At 39.4% G+C, this 16,170-nt stretch overlaps 2 protein-coding genes across 2 annotated transcripts in view; one reads left to right on the top strand and one right to left on the bottom strand.

Moving 5' to 3' along the window:
* Positions 1-421: 421 nt before the first annotated feature.
* Positions 422-5,608, top strand: ube2t (ubiquitin-conjugating enzyme E2T (putative)). Its single transcript, XM_036591691.1, has 7 exons — positions 422-1,470; positions 1,924-2,039; positions 2,147-2,216; positions 2,562-2,667; positions 3,780-3,878; positions 3,987-4,070; positions 5,380-5,608. Exons 2-7 carry the CDS (start codon positions 1,931-1,933, stop codon positions 5,494-5,496), a joined length of 585 nt encoding a protein of 194 aa, XP_036447584.1. The 5' UTR covers positions 422-1,470; positions 1,924-1,930; the 3' UTR covers positions 5,497-5,608.
* Positions 5,609-5,733: 125 nt separating this feature from the next.
* LOC118822562 (leucine-rich repeat-containing G-protein coupled receptor 6) overlaps positions 5,734-16,170 on the bottom strand; it is a 76,234-nt gene continuing 65,797 nt past the window's right edge. Inside the window, exons 12-18 of the mRNA XM_036591689.1 lie at positions 13,104-13,169; positions 12,750-12,821; positions 12,454-12,525; positions 12,074-12,199; positions 10,957-11,105; positions 8,235-8,315; positions 5,734-7,886 (exon numbers count right to left, since the gene is read on the bottom strand). Coding sequence (XP_036447582.1) covers positions 6,667-7,886; positions 8,235-8,315; positions 10,957-11,105; positions 12,074-12,199; positions 12,454-12,525; positions 12,750-12,821; positions 13,104-13,169 — 1,786 coding nt within the window. The 3' untranslated portion in view covers positions 5,734-6,666. The remainder of the gene's footprint in view (positions 7,887-8,234; positions 8,316-10,956; positions 11,106-12,073; positions 12,200-12,453; positions 12,526-12,749; positions 12,822-13,103; positions 13,170-16,170) is intronic.

Raw genomic sequence — 16,170 nt, 5'->3', positions numbered from 1 at the left:
GGAAAAATTTGTTTATTAATATTTAAAGACCCAAATTATCTTTCAGATTTTGCCAAAGAATACACTGACCAAACTCTTCTTTAGTTTTTATTTTCCTTTCCCCCCTTTTTTTCTACAATGTTGTCTTTAGACTACAGTCTTAAAAATGATAGTTCTTCCAGGGTTCTTTAGTGAAGATTCTATATTGTCCCGTGAACTCTGAAAGAACTGTTTGCATGATTTGTGTAATGAAGTTCTTGGCATCCTTAAATGGTTCTTCAGATTGAAGAAGAATGTGCTGTAGATGGTTCTATATAGCACCAAAAGCGGTTCTTCTATTGTTACCATGTCAAGCCTGTAAACATAGAAGAACTTTTTTGGTGCAGTATAGAACCCATTTCAAAAAGGTTCAATATAGAACCACAAAAAACATTCTTCATCAATCGGAAGAACCATGTAACAATGCAAAGAACCATATAGTCATACAGAGAGTTCTTTCAGTGTTCATGGTGCAATATAGAAGCTTTTTCTTTACTGAACAACCCTGGAGAACAAACAACAAGTAGGGCTCAAAAAAATTCAGAAAAAACAGCTTTATGACTGATTTGGGCTTTTCTAGTGAAAAAAAAATGTTTATAAAATTCTTTAAAAATATATCAAATATTTAAATGTATAAAATTGAATTGTTTGCATTGGATTATAAAAGTTTACAAGTAAGTTATGAGATTTGAAAATTGGTGAAAATTAATGATGAAAATTAGCAATTTTTTTTTTTACTTTCTGTCACAAATTGTGTTTTCACTCCTTTTTCTTTTGCTTTTTTATGACATCATTGCTGAATCTATGCATTTTTCTGACGTGTAAATCCTCACAGTAATTAAAAACTAGCAGCTACACACGGTTAATTAAAAATATATCCCAAAACAATCCAGCAGCGCTTTATTTTAAACTCAGGCGAAAATACAAATAAATCAGTGCTGAAGCAGCTCCGAAGTGTTTGATAGGAGAGTCTGTGCTGCCCCCTACAGCACAGAGAAGGTATTACAGTCTGATTTACATTTAGACGAGCCGAGCGTCTAAACACTATTTTCCCTTCTCGGATATAAACACCAGCGAACGACTTTTTTCTTTACAATGAGTTTTTGGCATTAAATTCAGTCTGATTTATAAATAAACGACAGAAAATCAGAAATTACTACTGTCTATCCAAAGTACAATTACACAAACTTTCATCACTTTACACCAATCGAAACCAGCCCTGTGACATTTTATCACATAAATATACATAAAAATCATTTTACAGGAGTCTTTATTATTAACAAAGAGGCACCTTTCAAAACAAAGTGTTTCGTATCCCATACCAAATGTCGTTTTTACACTTGAATACGGTATATATGAGAACTACAACTCCCACGATGCACCGCGTGGACGCTCGTATGACGCCGTACGTTTTAGCGGGAGAATCGAAGCGAGAGAAGGAAAAACAAACGGGTAAGCTGAAATAAAATCTAAATCACATTAAAATAACTTAAGAAATAGCCTTAACAAGAGTTTACGCGGCAATTTTAGCGGAAAAGTCAGCGATTTGGCGCTGAAAGAGTGACAGTTCGTGACGAAACTGAAGTTAGCTTTGTTAGCCTCACCTTAAATGGTGCAGTAGTCGCCAGAATGTAAATGCTGCACCATTTAAGGTGGAAAGGAAGATACGTAGAGTCAGCGGTTTAAGCAGAAATCTGTGTTTACTAACTGATTAAACTTACTTTTTGCACTTTTAATGTTGTTGTTGTTGTTATTATTTATATTTTTGAACTGTATGAATTCACATTGTTGTTAACTATTTAACGATTACAGAGTTTGTCTTTTGTTATTGAGTCTATAGTGGTGGTGGTGGTGGTGGTGGTGGTGGTTGTTGTTGTTGTTTATTGACTCAGTTTGACTATTTAGCATTAGGATGCAGAGAATCAGCCGGTTAAAGCGAGAACTTAAGCTTCTGAACACAGAACCACCTCCTGGAATCCAGTGCAACTTCAGTGAGGAGAACCTGGATAACATACAGGCCCGTTAGTACACAAATACACAAAGAGCATTCATGTTCACCAGCTCCTTCACTGCTTTAACTGCTGTACCTGGTCTGCTGATCAGTGATGTTGTGTTCTCTCTCGTACAGAGATCATTGGAGGTTCTAACACGCCGTATGAAGGTGGAGTTTTCCAGCTGGAGATAAAGATACCTGACAGGTGAAGCTCCTTGGATACATCACTAGAATTCCTTCCAAAGATTTATAAATAGTTTATTGATTTAAGCTGTGTAAACGGCAATTGACAGTAATATTATGACGTTGACTAAACTTTAGTTTATTGATACCTGAAATTTTGCATACTTTTTTAAAGGTATTGTCACTTTATTTTTGTATTTTTTATTGACACTCTTCAGTCACTCTTAAGCCCTTTATGTTTATTTTTCCTTTTGAATTTATTTTTGTTTTGCTTTTATGTATGTAAAGCTCATTAAATTGCCTTCATGTACTATAAATAAACTTGCTTGTTAATAGCATTATCAATGTTTATTGTTGAGTTTTGCAGGTATCCATTCGAACCTCCTCAGATTCGCTTCCTGACGCCCATCTATCACCCAAACATTGACACGGCTGGACGCATCTGCCTGGATGCTCTAAAAATGCCACCCAAGGTAAGAACACGATCACTTATAGCTAAAACGCTGAGTCAGCTAATCAGTCACACAGGGAAACAGAGAAACACATTTGTGGCAGAAAACCTAAACCTAAACAATAAATAAACACTAAAGGTGGGCGATATGGCAGAAATATTACAATATCTTGTGATATTTATATATTCAGACATCTGATCAGTTGGAATAGAGGAAAAAAAGAGCCAGCAGAGCTACATTCTAAAATACTATCAGAAACTGTGAACACAGTAGTTAATTTTTTTTTTTCTTCAGTATTTGTCACTAAATCCAGGTAAACGGACTAATTTTAAAATAACTTTATTTTTAAAATAAAACGTGCAGTTGGTCAGTGTCTGCAAGCATATACATGATATGTTCAGAAAAACATAGTGTATTTTGACGGTTTCTATAATACAATATTGATATATATTGTCTCATTGCCCAGCTCTAATAAACATTGGTGAGCTGCACTTTTGATATAGCACATAGAATGATAATAAATGTGACAAATCCAGCAGTCCTGTTTAAAAACCCAGTGAACATAAATATTTTTTTCAGGTTAATCTTGTTCATGCAGGTAAACATTTAGCATATACTAAGTTTATCCTATGAGTAATGTTCCAGTGACCAATAAGTGATCCATATATTTCACCATGTTTCTCTCCTCTCATTGTAAACTGGGCGGTCCTTATCTTGGGTAATCCTTCCGTAAACATTCCCCTGACCAATCCCAAGCCTGCGCCTCTTGGCCCACCTTTCATGTGTTGCTTCGACCGTTCGTCTATGACTTTTTTGTTTAGTTACCATCACATAAAAGCTGGATAATGATTTTAGTTCTATATGAGGGGTGGAGCAGGCTAGGAGTGTTGGACAGAGAGCTGTCAATCAAGCTGCTCACCGATAAGTCTGATTAGTTTTAAGCCATGTCTTATCATATTAATATCTTATATTTTTTGTTCAAGCTTTGCTGGATGTTTAATAGAACACTGAGGTTTACCTGTTTAAATATTTTACATGTTAATGTTTATATGTTTTACTCTGAGACTCTAACGGCTCAGACTGTGACTGTTTGTTCTGCTACAGTATTACTGTCTAACCGTAGTCTTCATCAGGGTGCCTGGAGACCTTCTCTGAACATCTCCACTGTGCTGAGCTCCATCCAGCTCCTCATGGCTGAACCCAACCCAGACGACCCGCTGATGGCTGATATTGTGAGTCTTTTCATTCTTTTCATTAGAATCCCACGGTTCCTCATGTCTCTGATGCCATTCAGTCTTCATCTGGTTATTATTTTTCTCTTTCCCTTTTATTTCTTTCAGTCGTCTGAGTTTAAATACAACAAAGCAGTTTATTTGGAAAAGGCTCGAAAATGGACATCAAAGTACGCAACACAGAAGAACAAGGTAAGGATTTTGTTATGCTTATGTTTTTTCAGCTAACAGTAAAGCAGCGTATTTTGATGTTTCTGGGTTGAACTGGAACTGTTCTGTATTTACAGTTACATATTTAGCTGGTGCTCTTATTTACATGGATCTTATTTGCAAAATTTTGAACAAATTCCATGTTGTTGATTTTCTATATGTGAGAATTAGTTGACCAATTCTCTACAGAGAACACACTTAATTTAGCAAAAATTGACACATTTTACTGCATTTTACTTCTATTTTAACATATTTGGAAAAAAATATTATGATGCTATAATATATATATGCTATTCATTTATTAGGTACAAAGCAAAGTGGAAATCTGCTCTGTTTCAGTCCTCTCCGCTTTATCTGCACTTTATTCTTACTATTACACAGTGACCTGACCTGAAGAAAACACTAAAAATCTGTGATTTTAATCCTGCTGTGAGCATAACTTTACTTTTTTAACAGCCTTGTATATCTTTCTACTGTTTACTTCTACTCCAAAGTTAATATTCTATGATGATAGTATGAGTTACTACAGAGTTGTTTTTTTAACAAGCTGATATTTTACTCAAAAAATTTAAGGATTCGGAAAAGAAATGTAACTAAAAAGCAAGTATTACTCATGAATATCATTACTACTTATAAACATGAACTTTCTGACTGCTTTAGAATTGAATTTACTACAGTTTAAAATAAATCCGTTAGTAGACTTAATATGAGAAGAGTTTGCTGGACTTTTTAAAATGAAATTAACAATTAGTTAACTTTTAATAAAAAGTAAACTGGAGTAAACTTTATAGAAAATTCTTGTAGTTCATATGAGGAATGTTGAAAAAAGCCTCCTTCAAATTTAAGTTGCAGTAAAGGTTCAAATGTTGAAGAATATTTATGACAAAAAGGCTCCCTATGACACGGTAAACACTAATTTTGTGCTTTTAAAACAGATATGTAGGGCTGGCAGGATGACAAATATCATTATTGGGATAAATCACAGTACAGTCTGCTTTTCTGAACATTTCGTGTATATCGTCAGTGCTTGTAGACACTGACCAACTGCATGTTTCATTATAAAGACAGCAAAATTAGTCCTGTTTAACTGGATTTAGTGCCAAATTCTAAATAAAAATCAGTGTTCACAGTTTTTGATACTATTTTAAAATGTAGCACTACTGACTTCCCCCAGCTATAGTTTCATATTTATCAGGTCAGTTTATTTGTATGTTCTTATATTTGCTCAGCAGGGGGCACCATTGCCATTTTCACAGCCTTTACTGTTTATACGTTCCTCTTGGTTTTGAAGGGCAATGTGGAGGCAGAGCAGAAGATTCCTGAAGATGGAGGCAGTAAAACTTCACGGAAGAGAGAAGCACTTTCTGCTCAGGAGAATCTGGAGCAGCCAAAGAAAGTTTGTCTGTAGTTTGATTTATAAATGTCTGGTTTGATTGCTGTAGATTGTCATCTGTTGTTCATGTACATATGTCATTTGTTTTAAGCTGAAAATGTTAATAAAATTCCAGAGTTAAAAAGGATTACTCTGTGCTCAAAAGACGTTCAGCAGTCAGCAGGACGTGTATGAAACTAATAATTTTATTAAATCATTCTTTATCACATGTATACAGAAATATGAAAATATATACATCCAAAATATGTCTGGTTTGCAAATTAAGGGCTTCAGATTTCAATATAAAAATTATATTTTTCATATAAATTTTATATAAAAAAGAGCAGAAACAAACTGCACTCTGGGTAAAAAAGAAAAAGAAATTAGCATGCTAGTTTCAGAGGTAGTTATAGTTTATACATAATAGCTAGCTACTTTACAATTCTGAAAAGGAGATCCCCAAGCTGTATCACAACCTAAGCAAAGCCCACTCCATGGCTTATTCTTTTACAACATTTACACATGAAAAATGTCAAAAATGATTTCTAATCATGAGGATTTTATGAATCTGCCTATAAAACTGTTGCACCTTAAGCTTTGATAGACTGATTTTAAGTTAGATCACTGCTGAATGTGAATGTTTATTTTCCTGTAGAATATCTTAAGTTGTCTACAAAAACAAAGCAAGTTGAGACCTGCAAATCTTTAATGAGCTATAATTATGAGCCAGAAATACATACAGTCTTGGAAATGAATGGTATATGATTTGGAGTGAGCGTTTGACACGGTTGATATCACTTTATGGATGAGTGTTATTCAAAACACCTATAATGAGCAGGTGTGCCAGAGAAAACATTTTCACATTTAGACACATTTCTTCCCTGCACACTGCCGAACACCCTGTTTTAGTTTCTCACTGTTTTTTACGTGACTTTGCACTGCCAGTTGATTGTACACAATTATGAGTGATTGATATATAAATTAACCTGTGACTCGGTATATCATGTCACAGTATTATATTAGGCAACTTTCTTTGTATCCATGCTACGAGTCGCTGGTGGTGTTAGGAATAGTTCTCTTCTACAAAAGTCGTCCTCTTAGGAGAATCGTCCGTTATCTGATGGTTAGGTACCGTGTCCCGTGAGAACTTGTCTGTCTTTCTCAGAATCAGAAGGTTCCTGAGAGCTGAAGATCTTGCAGCAAAACTTACGAATGGCATGAGGAGTGGAAGACCCCAGCAAAGAAAGTGGTGTTTCCTTTCTGAACGTCCATCCTTTTGCTCTTTGTGTCCTCCTCCTCCTTGTTAGCCCCTAACCCTGATGTTGTCAAGCCGACCATGTTCTCTTTTATGTTTTCTCTGGGAGCAGTCGTCTGCAGTTGGCATGGGATGAGTGGCACAGAGGGCTGACTGCCCAAATCCGAACCCTCAAACATCACGTCCACTTCTGAAGCGAAGGATACCAGGGCCTGTGTTGAATCGTATGAACTCTTCTCTGTGTCCACTGAACCGAAGGAGTCAAGGGTTTGGTCTTGGTCCAGTCGAGTTCTGTTCAGGAGGAGTCTTGCGTCCTCACGGAAGTGAGGGTTGAACAGGAGGTATAGCAAGGGGTTAATGCAAGCAGGAAGGGGAAGCAGTACCAAAAGGACCGACTTGACCACTTCCTCACTCACTGGGAAGAGTCCCATAAGGGAAGAGAAGGTTAGGAAGGCCACCGGGCAGTACAGGATACAGTTGGTGAAAATCAGCCAGGCTATGTGCTTGATCATGGCGCAATCCCAGACACTGTCGAAGTTCCCCTTCATCAGGTCCCAGTAGAGCTTGATGTAGGTGGTGGTGATCAGCAAGAAGCACAGAGAATTCATCATGATTACCGCCACCATGAAGCCCAGGGTGGACGGCTGGGCCTCAGGCAGAGGTGAAGGCAGGCAGAGTGGTGTTGTTCCATATTCACCAACCCCAACCATTGGGAGGCTGGCAGCTGCTAGGGAAAGAACCAAACACACAAATGCGGCCACCCTCACACTACCATGAGACGGAGACTTTCCGTAAGCTCGGACACAAGATACAGAAATGCTGCACTGCACTGCTGCTAGCGTGAGGAGGAGGATGGAGGCCTCTGAGGCCAGGACAGAGATGAAACCTGTCGCTTGGCACCCAGCACCTGTTTCCCAACGAGCCCCGTACACAGCAAACTCCCCAAATGTCAGAGCATCCACCACCATCAGGGTGCCCGAGCAGATGCCCATGAGCAGGTTGGCACCGCTAATGGCGCCAACTATGAACTTGACCGGTGAGAGATAACTTGGGGAGGTGAAAACGGTCAGGATGAGGAGAATGTTGCCCAGCAGAGAGACCAGAGAAATGAGCCACATGCCCAGACGTACCACCCAGCTATCAAAGAGGTTATCACAGGGCTTGAAGGGACCTGCAGGAGTGGAACAGCAGCATACATTCAGATTACCGATGTTCACAACGGTCAAAATGCATGAAGTTGTCTTTAAAATTTTGCCTTCAAGTTTCGCTTGCTGTATATGCATAGAAGATCAAATTAAATCATTTCATATTTGGAATAGACCAAGATAATAATTGAATAGTCTAGTTAAAAAGAATGTTGGTCAAATGTAACTTAAATTCAAAATTCACCTTCTGTCTGATTAAATAATTTCTAGAATCTAAAAAGGAATCAGCATGGCTTTGGTTTAGTGTTAAAGTAACAGTGATGACTCTCTCATGAAAACATGTCCAGTCATGGAAATATTTTTATTTTGAGTACCTGGGATGGGGGTGCACTGGATGCTAGTTTGGAGTTTGGACTCTTCAATGGCCAACTGGAATTCCTCCAGATCAGGGTCATCTGCAAATAAAAACACCACAAGACGTAGAAGGCCTTACTGCACTTCAGCTACCACCACACTTAACTTTTTAAGCATGAAACGATGATGAGATTGTCTGTGAACTGATGTGTTTCATCTAGAAGAAAACATAAATAAGAATCTGACATTATCACTTCAACATGAAAACAGATTTTGTAATCTTTCCAGAGGCTTCGGCTCCAGGGAATATCCAGTAAATCTCACATGCAATTCTCAAACTCACTTTACCTTCTCGTTCGGAGAACAGTTAACCCTAATCGTACTTTGTTTTCTTTGCTTTCAAAGGGCTAAATGGAGCTTTTAGATCTTAACTCGTCAATCTCACTCTCATTCCCTGTAAAGCATAATTACTGAGCTCCTTTCAAGTCAGAAACCTGATCAGATTGCTTACAGTGGAATGCATGAAGAGAAGACATGCTTTTATTTCATCTCTTGAGTACCTGCGGTTACTGTACAGCCCCGACATGTTTTTACTGTTCTAATTAAAGATGAACAGACAGGTAGAGGAGACAAAAATAGACAAAGACGCTCAACCTGTTCCCAGAATTACAGTGTTAGAAAACGCTACAAGAAAGGCTTTCTTTGAGTTCTTTCACATAAAGAATGAACACGGTTTCAAGGAATGTCAGCTTGATTGTGGACTTGCTGGTGTTTTGTACGATTTTAGATCACATTTGCATCACAAGAATTAGAAACTATCAGGAGACAATTGTTGTAAAATACAGCTGCATCTAATTACAAACCTGCAATTAGCAAGTAATCATTTTTAGAGGTGTAATTAGAGATGTAAAGAATTAAAGGTGTAATTAGGTGTAAATAGAGGCTTTCTGCCAAATTGTCTTTTAATAGTTTAATAACAGTGGATGTATTTTAACACGCATCCAGAGGTGCAGTCTGATAGAGGGAACTTATTTTGGAAATACTATTTTTGGAAAAATCATATTTTGGTGATTTTGCTCCCAAAATATATGGAATACATATCAATAATGGAAGAAAGCATGAAACCAATGAAACAGGTGCAGTAACGCCTTTAGAGGGCGGCGATGAGTTTTTTAATAAAGTGGTGGAGACATTTGTGTATTTGATGTTCATTAATGACGCCTTTAGAGGGTGGTGATGAGTGACACTTGTTTACAACAAAAAAAGTTGGGATGCTGCAAAATGTAAATAAAAACAATGCAATGAGGTGTAAATAATGTAAACCTTATATTTAATTTAAAATAGTACAAAGACAACATATCAAATGTTCAAAGTGAGAAATTGTACTGGTTTTTGAAAAATATTTGCCCATTTTGAATTTGATGTCGACAACAGGTTTTTAAAAAGCTGGGACAGGGTCATGTTTACCGCTGTGCTGCATCGCCTCTTCTTTTAACAAAACTAGCATTTGGGAACTGATGAGACCAACTGCTGTAGTTTTACAAGGAAATGTTTCCTATTCTTGCTTGATACAGGATTTCAGTTGCTCAGCAGGGTCTCCTTTGTCATATTTTTCATTTCATAATGTACCCAATGTTTTCAGTGGTGACAGATCTGGACTGCAGGCAGGTCAGCTTAACACCTGGATTCTTTTACTACAGAGCCATGCTGCTGTAATACGCGCAGAATGCGGTTTGACATTGTCTTGCTGAAAGAAACAAAATCTGTATATATCATTCAAAATTAATGGTGCCTTCACAGTCAGCCTTCACTTCATACACAAGTCACCCATGCCATGTGCACTAATGCCCCCCCATACCATCTTGGATGCTGGCTTTTGAACAGTGGGCTGATAACAAGCTGGATGGTCCATGATTTCCAAAAAAAATTTCAAATGTTGATTTGTCGTAGCACAGGACACTTTTCCACTTCACCTCAGTCCGTCTTAAATGAGTTCGCCCAGAGAAGGCGGCGGCATTTCTGAATACTGGTTATATATATAGTTTCTTCGGTGCATGAATTTTAACTTGTATTTGTGGATTCAGCGATGAACTGTGTTCACAGACAGTGGTTTTCAGAAGTGTTCCTGAGCCCATGCAGTGATTGTGTGTTTTTATGCAGTGCTGCCTGAGGACCCAAAGATCACAGCCAGCCAATATTGGTTTTCAGCCTTATCTTTTGCCTACAGAGATTCCTCTGAATTCTCTGAATCTTTTAAAGATATTATGTACTGTAGATGATGAAAGTTCTTTTTTTATTTTACGTTGAGAAATGTTATTCTTGGATTGTTGACTATTTGCCTGTGTAGTCTTTCACAGAGTGGTCAATCCCTCCACATCTTTACTTCTGAAAGAGCCTCCCTGTGATGCTCTTTTTATACCCAATCATGTTACTGACCTGTTGCCAACTAACCTAATTAGTTGTGAGATGTTTCACCACATCTTTTTTTTGGAATAACATAACTTTACCAGTCTTTTGTTGCCCCGAACCAACTTTTTTGTAATGTGTATCCCCAGTTACAAAATGAGCTACACCCTTGTGCACATCTGTATACTACATTAACGGTTATTTGTGTGCCATTCTGACTGGACACTGATAAACACGCCAACATGTGCGCCAACTAGTAGCCGTGATTTGATCAGGAGGTCTCCAGTTAAGTAATCTGAGCTAAAGTTTGAGATGCTGATGGAGCTGTGCACTTACAGTCGGTCTGGACGGGGAACAGGGCTAACGTTCTCTTCTGGAGTTCGTCCTCCTCACTGCCCATCACTTCCTCCCACTGGTTGGCTGCTCTGTAGCTGCTGCAGGCTCCAAACACACAACACTGATAGGCGTGGGGCATCTCAATGACCCTGCAGGACAGCAGTGGACATTCAGGAGAAGACACAATGCTCCAGCTGCTGAGAACATGAACGATGGTCTAATTGGAGAACTGTCTCCGAGGCCAAAAGAATCAGTGATTCATAAAGAAGTTCTGGGAATAAAATAAGGATTTACATGCTTAAACAAGTAATAAAGCTTTATAGCTCTTGGCATTCAATTATAAAGACCTACTGCAGGTCTCAAGCTTTGACATGAGCAGGCCTGAGAAGAGCAAACTCTTAACCCTGAACACTCAGACTTTCAGCTGGGATGCCACTTTATTTGGGTCACAACTCTAACCACATGTTTTTTTCCTTCTTTAATCAGAGCTTTTCTGAGAATAACACCATTTGGATTCTCTCCTCTTAACCTCAGCAGCTCTCCAGGCGCTAATCAACCAGTTCGAGCCAGAAAGTCTCAGCTTCTGGAGGTTTTCCATCCCCCTGAGCTGTGGGTGAAGGAGATATTTATATCAATCTCTTTATTTTTAGATTGTGTTGGCGAGAAAAAGGGGCTCCAAACTGCCTGTTCTGGCTAGAAGCAGGCAAATGTCAAAAAGATTAACCCCAAAAATTAATTAACGGAAATAATACGGTTGTATTGAAATGTTCCTTAAACCACAGAGAGCTGCAGCTCTACTGAGTCACCGAGTTAGAAAACTGTATACCACTGCAACTTTTAGTGTTATTGATCTCTTTGAAATGCACTGAGCACGACACTTTTACAGCAGGAGAGTCCGTGAGTGAATGATGAATGAGTGGATGGAGTCAATGAGTGACTGAGTGAGGAAATGGAGAGTCAATGAGTGAGTGAGCGAATGGAGATTTGGTGAGTCAGTGAATGGAGAGTTGGTGAATGAGTGTTTGGTGAGTGGTGAATGAGTGACTGGAGACCTGATGAGTGAGTGAGTGAATGAGTAAATGGAGAGCTGATGAATGGTGAATGAGCGAGTGGAGACCTGATGTTGGGGAAGTCCTCATGTGTGAAGGAGCTGGACAGAGCCGTGTTTCCTCTCAGTTTGAGGTGAGTGAGGCTGCTCAGCCCAGCCAGTGGCAGAGCACTCAGCCGGTTACCAGTCAGATCCCTGCAGAGAGAGAGAGACAGACAGACAGAAAGACATGGGGTGTAATAGGTAATGGTAAATTAATGGTGAGAAAGTAAAGGATGATGCTGTAGATGCTGTTGAAGCTGTAATGTTGTGACGTCTGCATTAAACACATCCTTTAACCCTCAATGTATCGAGTTTGAGTCCTAAACGTTTAGTACTCACACTTAAATCAGAGTGAGTGAATGAGTGAGTGACTGACTCAGTGAGTGAGTGAATGAGTGAGCGCTCACAGTTTACTGAGGGACTGCAGTGATCTGAAGGCGTCGGGGTGAATCGTCTCGATCCTGTTCCAGCTCAGATCCCTGAATCATCCAGAAAGAAAAAGAATCAGTTCCACCTCCAGCAGCTCAGTCTGATCTGTTTAAATTCCATTAATCTTACTATTATTAATCTTAAGCCTTATTACTCAGTACCTACTATGAAATGAGTTGGTAGAGATGAGAGACTCAGACAGTGAAGTTTGTGTGTTTAGTCTGAATAAAGTGATTTTAATGTTTTGTGATAATTAAATGTGAGTGCAACTCACAGTGAGCGCAGAGAGCTGAGCTGCTGGAACGTGTTCATATCGATCCATCTGATCAGATTGTGCTGGAGTCCACTGAACACACACACACACACACACAAACACTGCTATTACCTCAGCAATGCACAGTCACACAGGTACACGCATTATGTGCAGAAGTTTGTGCACCTCTGGTCAAGTTACATGTTGAATAAGTTACACCTCCTCTACAGGGACACACTTCTTAATACACAATTACTGTTTATTTACTGAAGTTATTTATTTACATAGACGGGTGGGGGTGGTGAGGGGTCCTACTGTGAGAAAAGGAGCAAAACTAGGTTTCATGTCATATAATAGATAAAAGCTCAGACTCACATCTCCTGCAGTGAGGTGCAGTGGAAAAAACTGGGCAGCTCCTCGACTGCGTTGTGGGATAGTTCACTGTAAAAATACACACACACACATGATTACATGATTAAATGTTTTTTTGCATGGTGAAATGGCTCTTTAGATTGATAAAGAATGTGTTGTATATGGTTTTATACAGCACCAAAAAGGGTTCTGCTATTGTTACAATAACACCGCAACAATTGCAGAACAGTTTTTGGTGCTATATAGGAGCACTGTCTCTATTAAAGAACTTTTGAAGAACCTTTTTTTCACTGAAGTTACTACAGTTACTCATTCATGCTAATGGATCATCATTATGAGCTTCTAACAGTCTGCCGTTCATGGTTCTCTGAGATTCACGCCTGACAGCGGTTACCGGTTTTCACTTGTAACACTGACTGATTCTCACAGACCCGGCCCCATATTACAGAAATCTGAACTCTGATCTGTTTAGTCTCCATGACGACTTCAGTATGGACTGAATTTAGGACAGTAGCTATTACAGGATATCAGTTTCTAAATTCACAAACTTATCATTATCTCCAGATAAGAAAACAGTATGACACAAACATCCTAACTAAATCTCCTAAATACTATCCTAACTTTAGGATAAACAGTGTCCTAACTTCTGTTTAAGCATCCGTTTGTATCGTTTTTAGGCAGCTGTGTCAGGCAGCATAGTTCACTACTAGCATAATGACATTTATTTATATTGTAAAACGCTACTTTACTTGTGAAATGTTTTTCTTTTCTAACTCTGCATTTTAAAAATCTCAGACACTGCAGACTCAATCTCCACTGTCCCCTCTTATTACCTTTGAATGTTGATGATAAAATATTACAGTGATGGTGGTGAATAATGAGTAGACAGAGCTGAATGTGCATCTGTCTTTTTAGAAGGAATAACGTAAGTGCGCTTGGCTAAAACGTTTGGGAAATAGAAACTGGGGAGCGTCACTCTGATAAATAGCAGGGGCGCTTTACAGTATTCATGACTTTTTATCACACTTTAGTTTAGTTTGACCTTTTGTACATCAGTAACAGCAGCTGTAACTTACATTTTAACATTATTTTGATTGTGTGTTTCCGTTTTAACTGTGCGCAGATTGTTTTTTTTGTTTGTTTATTGTTGTGTTATAGTTTTGCTATCCGGTGTGGACTAGAGGACGACGGGTTCCCCTTTTGAGTCTTGGTTCCTCTCAAGGTTCCTTGTTTTACTTTGTGGGAGGTTTCCGTGGCAACACTCATGGGGGCTTGGACTCTGATTCTCTGTAAATCAGCTTTGTGAGAACGTCTACTGTAAAAAGCACCGTATAAATAAACTCTGACACGTCTAACAGTATAGGTAAGGGATTTCTGATAAAGTGGCCACAGTGTGAAAGCTGCGCTTGACATACTTGTACCGGAATGGTCCACCACCTGAATAATAATCTGTTCAGTGGTGGTACCGCAGTGGTCTCTGTCCACTGATGAATGGTGTAGGGGGGGCTGGTGAACCGCTGAGCCTCAGTCTGTAACTTTTGTCAGTTTATGCACTTTGTTCTTCCTTTTAATGATCTGTTTTATCACTTTCTTTTCCTCACAAAGCCGGAGAACGTGAGCCCAAAGTAAAGTCCTGTTCAGTTTTTACTGTGTTTGATCATAAATCGGGCTTCCGGCCGCAGCTACACATTCTCTTCATAAACGTGACAGCAGCACTGCATCTCTGTTTAATACGCTGCGGCTGCCAGATGTGTCACCGTAACAGCTGCATCACAACAAATGACGTCAGCGTGAGCAAAAAACAGATTCATTAACAGAGTGTACAACAGCTCAGACGCAGCGATCCAGCCTGAACCGTCATACACGCTGAGAGTGAGAGAGAGAGAGAGGGGGAGAGAATGAGAAAGTGTGTGTCAGAGAGAGATTGAGAGAGAAAAAAGGAGTGTGTTGGATAGAAAAGAGAGAGAGAGAGAGTACTCATTAGTGTGTAGTTTTCCTCGCTGCTCTAATTAATCTATAAATAGCTCTGTGTGTTTCTTCTGCTGCTGGATTTTCTACACGTTTTCTTCAGGAATTCTGAGGCTGGACTTCCACGAAACTCCTCAGTCATGACAGAGAGGCTTACAGAGAGAATTCTGAGAAAAACCCAATTCACTCACTCACCCATACTACCCCTCGTCCCCCCCTTTACTCCAACAGTCGATCAGCCCAGCAGGTGTGGTGACCTGTCTGAGGAAAGCTGCTCTGAATGATTAAAGGCCAGCGGCTCTCTCGACCCGTGTGACAAAGACCCTGGAAAAGCTGGTTTTAGGCCACCTCAGACCTGTGACTTGCCCATATCTAGACTCCCTGCAGTTTGCCTGTCAACAGCTTGTAGGTGTTGAGGCCACAATCATCTCCCTGCTGCAGAGCGTCCACTCTGACCTGGACAAAGCAGCTAACCGTGTGAGGGTCAAGTTCTTCATCTTCTCCAGTGCTGTGCAGCCTTCCGTACGAGGTGAGAAGCGAAGGTGGAGACCACCATTACCACATGGACCACTGACACCCTGGACATCCAGACCTCACCTGTCTGGCCAGGTGGTGAGCGGTCCAGAACTTTGGACTTTTAACTTTTGGTCACCTTTTTTTCATGTTTTTGCCTGAAACAGCATTTCCAAACTAAAGGGGGCACTGTTCCCACATGCTTTGGGCAGGAGTCATGATCTTGGTCTCGTTTGAAAGCAACACTCTGAACAGTCGGAATAACTGTCTGATTTACTGAAAAAGAGGAACAGAGTCTAGAATGGAGGAGTCAGAGATCTGCAAACTGATCAATGTCTGTTCCTTTCGGCTTGCTAGCCTACAATCTTAAAAATGATGGTTCTACACAGAACCATAAACACTCAAAGAACTCTTTGCATGATTAAAGGGATCTTTGCCTGTTGAAACAGTTCTTCAGATTGATGGAGGATGTGCTGTAGATGGTTCTAAATTTTGGAAATGGTTCTATAGAGCACACAAAAACACAAAAACGAGGTAACGAGGGTTATGATGTCAAGCTTGTAATAATAGAAGAATCCTTTTTGGTGCT

Source organism: Colossoma macropomum, unplaced genomic scaffold (genome assembly GCF_904425465.1).
Source record: "Colossoma macropomum unplaced genomic scaffold, Colossoma_macropomum, whole genome shotgun sequence".
NCBI lineage: Eukaryota > Metazoa > Chordata > Actinopteri > Characiformes > Serrasalmidae > Colossoma > Colossoma macropomum.
Note: the sequence above shows the minus strand (reverse complement) of the source record. Positions and strands in the feature narration are given on the sequence as shown.